This window comes from Alligator sinensis, unplaced genomic scaffold, assembly GCF_000455745.1.
Source record: "Alligator sinensis unplaced genomic scaffold, ASM45574v1 scaffold143_1, whole genome shotgun sequence".
NCBI lineage: Eukaryota > Metazoa > Chordata > Crocodylia > Alligatoridae > Alligator > Alligator sinensis.
The window spans coordinates 59481-61951 of NW_005842156.1; the positions used below are offsets into that span (position 1 = coordinate 59481).

The 2471-nt window shown below is 38.9% G+C and overlaps 1 protein-coding gene across 1 annotated transcript; it reads left to right on the forward strand.

Moving 5' to 3' along the window:
- Positions 1 to 505: 505 nt before the first annotated feature.
- B3GALT1 (beta-1,3-galactosyltransferase 1) lies at positions 506 to 1611 on the forward strand. Its single transcript, XM_006025601.3, has one exon. The coding sequence runs from the start codon at positions 631 to 633 to the stop codon at positions 1609 to 1611; it is 981 nt and encodes a 326-aa protein (XP_006025663.1). The 5' UTR covers positions 506 to 630.
- Positions 1612 to 2471: the final 860 nt, after the last annotated feature.

A 2471-nucleotide genomic window follows, 5' to 3' on the forward strand; every position in this document is an offset into this window, starting at 1 on the left:
AGACAGATACAGCTCTTAAATCAGTGTTTCTCAATCCATGGGTCACAAGAGTATATGAAAGGGTCACAAACACACTTTAGAAATGGATTCTCCTCTGAAGGAGAAAACTGTGGGGAACCATGGTTTTCCCCTTGAGGCTGGCAGAGTTCCAGCCTGCAAGGATCTGCTTAGAGCTCCCCATGCCCTACACACTGGGGGATCTGGGGCTTGGGGGTGGGGGGCAGCGGGCTGGGAATGTGGGTCAGGACTGGCCATCAATGTTTACAAATGGGTCCAGATACAAAAAAAGGTTAAGAATCACTGTCTTAAATCATATTAACTGTCAATCACACTAGTTATATTTTTCTAACACTTAAGTATTTATAAGATAAAAATGGAATTTTTTTTCTCATATTTTTCAGAAATAAGACAATATTCCAAGAAATGGAAGCTGCTGCTATACAAAGGAAGAAAGACAAATTAACTTCAGCGTTAATATCCTCTACTTGAGATCCATGAACAATTATACAGTTACTTTTCTATATCGAACTTTATGGTTTGTTAATAATATGCTGCCTTTGTGGGACTCAGAAATGCTAATGGTAAGAAGGCTATTTATTCACTGCACTGAATAGAAGAGCTGCAGGAACAATGGCTTCAAAGGTCTCATGTTTATACGTGCTAACAGTAGTTTGTTGGGCAAGTGCTCTTTGGTACTTAAGTATAACACGTCCTACTTCTTCCTACAGTGGCCATAGACAGTTCAATACCATATCAATAGCCAGGAAAAATGTCTCTTTTGGCAACATAAGAACTCGACCTATAAATCCACATTCATTTGATTTTCTTATAAATGAGCCTACTAAATGTGAGAAAAGCATCCCTTTTCTAGTCATTCTTATCAGCACAACTCACAAAGAATTTGATGCAAGACAAGCTATTCGAGAGACATGGGGAGATGAAAACAACTTTAAAGGCATTAAAATTGCCACTCTCTTCCTCCTAGGGAAAAATTCAGATCCTGTGTTAAACCAGATGGTAGAGCAAGAAAGTCAAATTTTTCATGATATTATCGTGGAGGACTTCATTGATTCTTATCATAACCTCACCCTTAAAACATTAATGGGTATGAGGTGGGTGGCCACATTTTGTTCTAAAGCAAAATATGTCATGAAGACAGACAGTGATATTTTTGTAAATATGGATAACCTTATTTATAAACTGCTCAAACCCAACACCAAGCCAAGAAGACGGTACTTTACTGGTTATGTTATCAATGGAGGACCAATTAGGGATGTCCGCAGTAAATGGTACATGCCTAGAGATTTGTACCCTGATAGCAATTACCCACCATTCTGTTCAGGCACTGGCTACATTTTTTCAGCGGATGTAGCAGAAATGATTTACAAAACTTCTCTGCACACTAGACTTCTTCACCTTGAAGACGTGTATGTTGGACTCTGTCTTCGAAAGCTTGGCATTCACCCTTTCCAAAACAGTGGCTTCAATCATTGGAAAATGGCCTACAGCTTGTGTAGATATCGCAGAGTGATCACTGTGCATCAGATAACTCCAGAAGAAATGCACAGAATTTGGAATGACATGTCAAGCAAGAAGCATCTTAGGTGTTAAGATTTTTACAGATGTAAATACTTTTTTTTTTTTACTTGCTTAGAGTGTAATCTAATGATTTACAGGCAGAACTATGGAAATATACTTTGAGGGGTTTTTACTAATGGATTTTTCACTTTTATTTAGACTCCTGGTTTACAGACTTCAGGCTCCTTTCATAAAGGCACAAAAATTAAAAGGGGCCAGAGTCAAATCTAAGATTCTCTACATTCTCCTTGTCAGAGCATTAGAAATCAGCTCTTGATATATATGTACAAGAAACATAGTTCCTAGCCAGAACTGCAGTACAATTCATGCCTGAGCATCTGAGATGGAACTCTGGTCCTCAAAAATAAAGACTCACAGTAACACCTGTATCTCATCCTCCACAAGCATGGCTTTTTGGTCTCTATGCTTAAATATGCACACAAATACAAAATATACCAAGTGTGTATATTTATACAGTTTGAGTAGTATATGTTTGCACTGATTTTATACACCTATACTAACATATGTGTTTTACAGTACAATATGTGCAATGCCAGTCACTGCTGGCAGAAAGGCAGAATTTAGCCAAGTATGGAATACTACACTGAAGACATCTGTGTAACCTCAGCATCCTGCCTGGGAGCTCCACAGTTAAATGTGCCACACTTGCTCTAAGCATTCTTTCTTGAAATCTTAGGGCCTTGTTACACACTAATTTTAGGTGGCTCCTGGAGGTCTTAAACCCCAGATTGTCCACACATTAACACCTGAAACTAGTTTTAAGCTTAAAGTTAGGGCACTCCAGGGCAGGTTTATCTCTGATCTGTGTTACCTAGCTCATATTCCATTAATGTGTGGCCACTCCCCACAGATGAGCTACCCAAGTTGCAGCC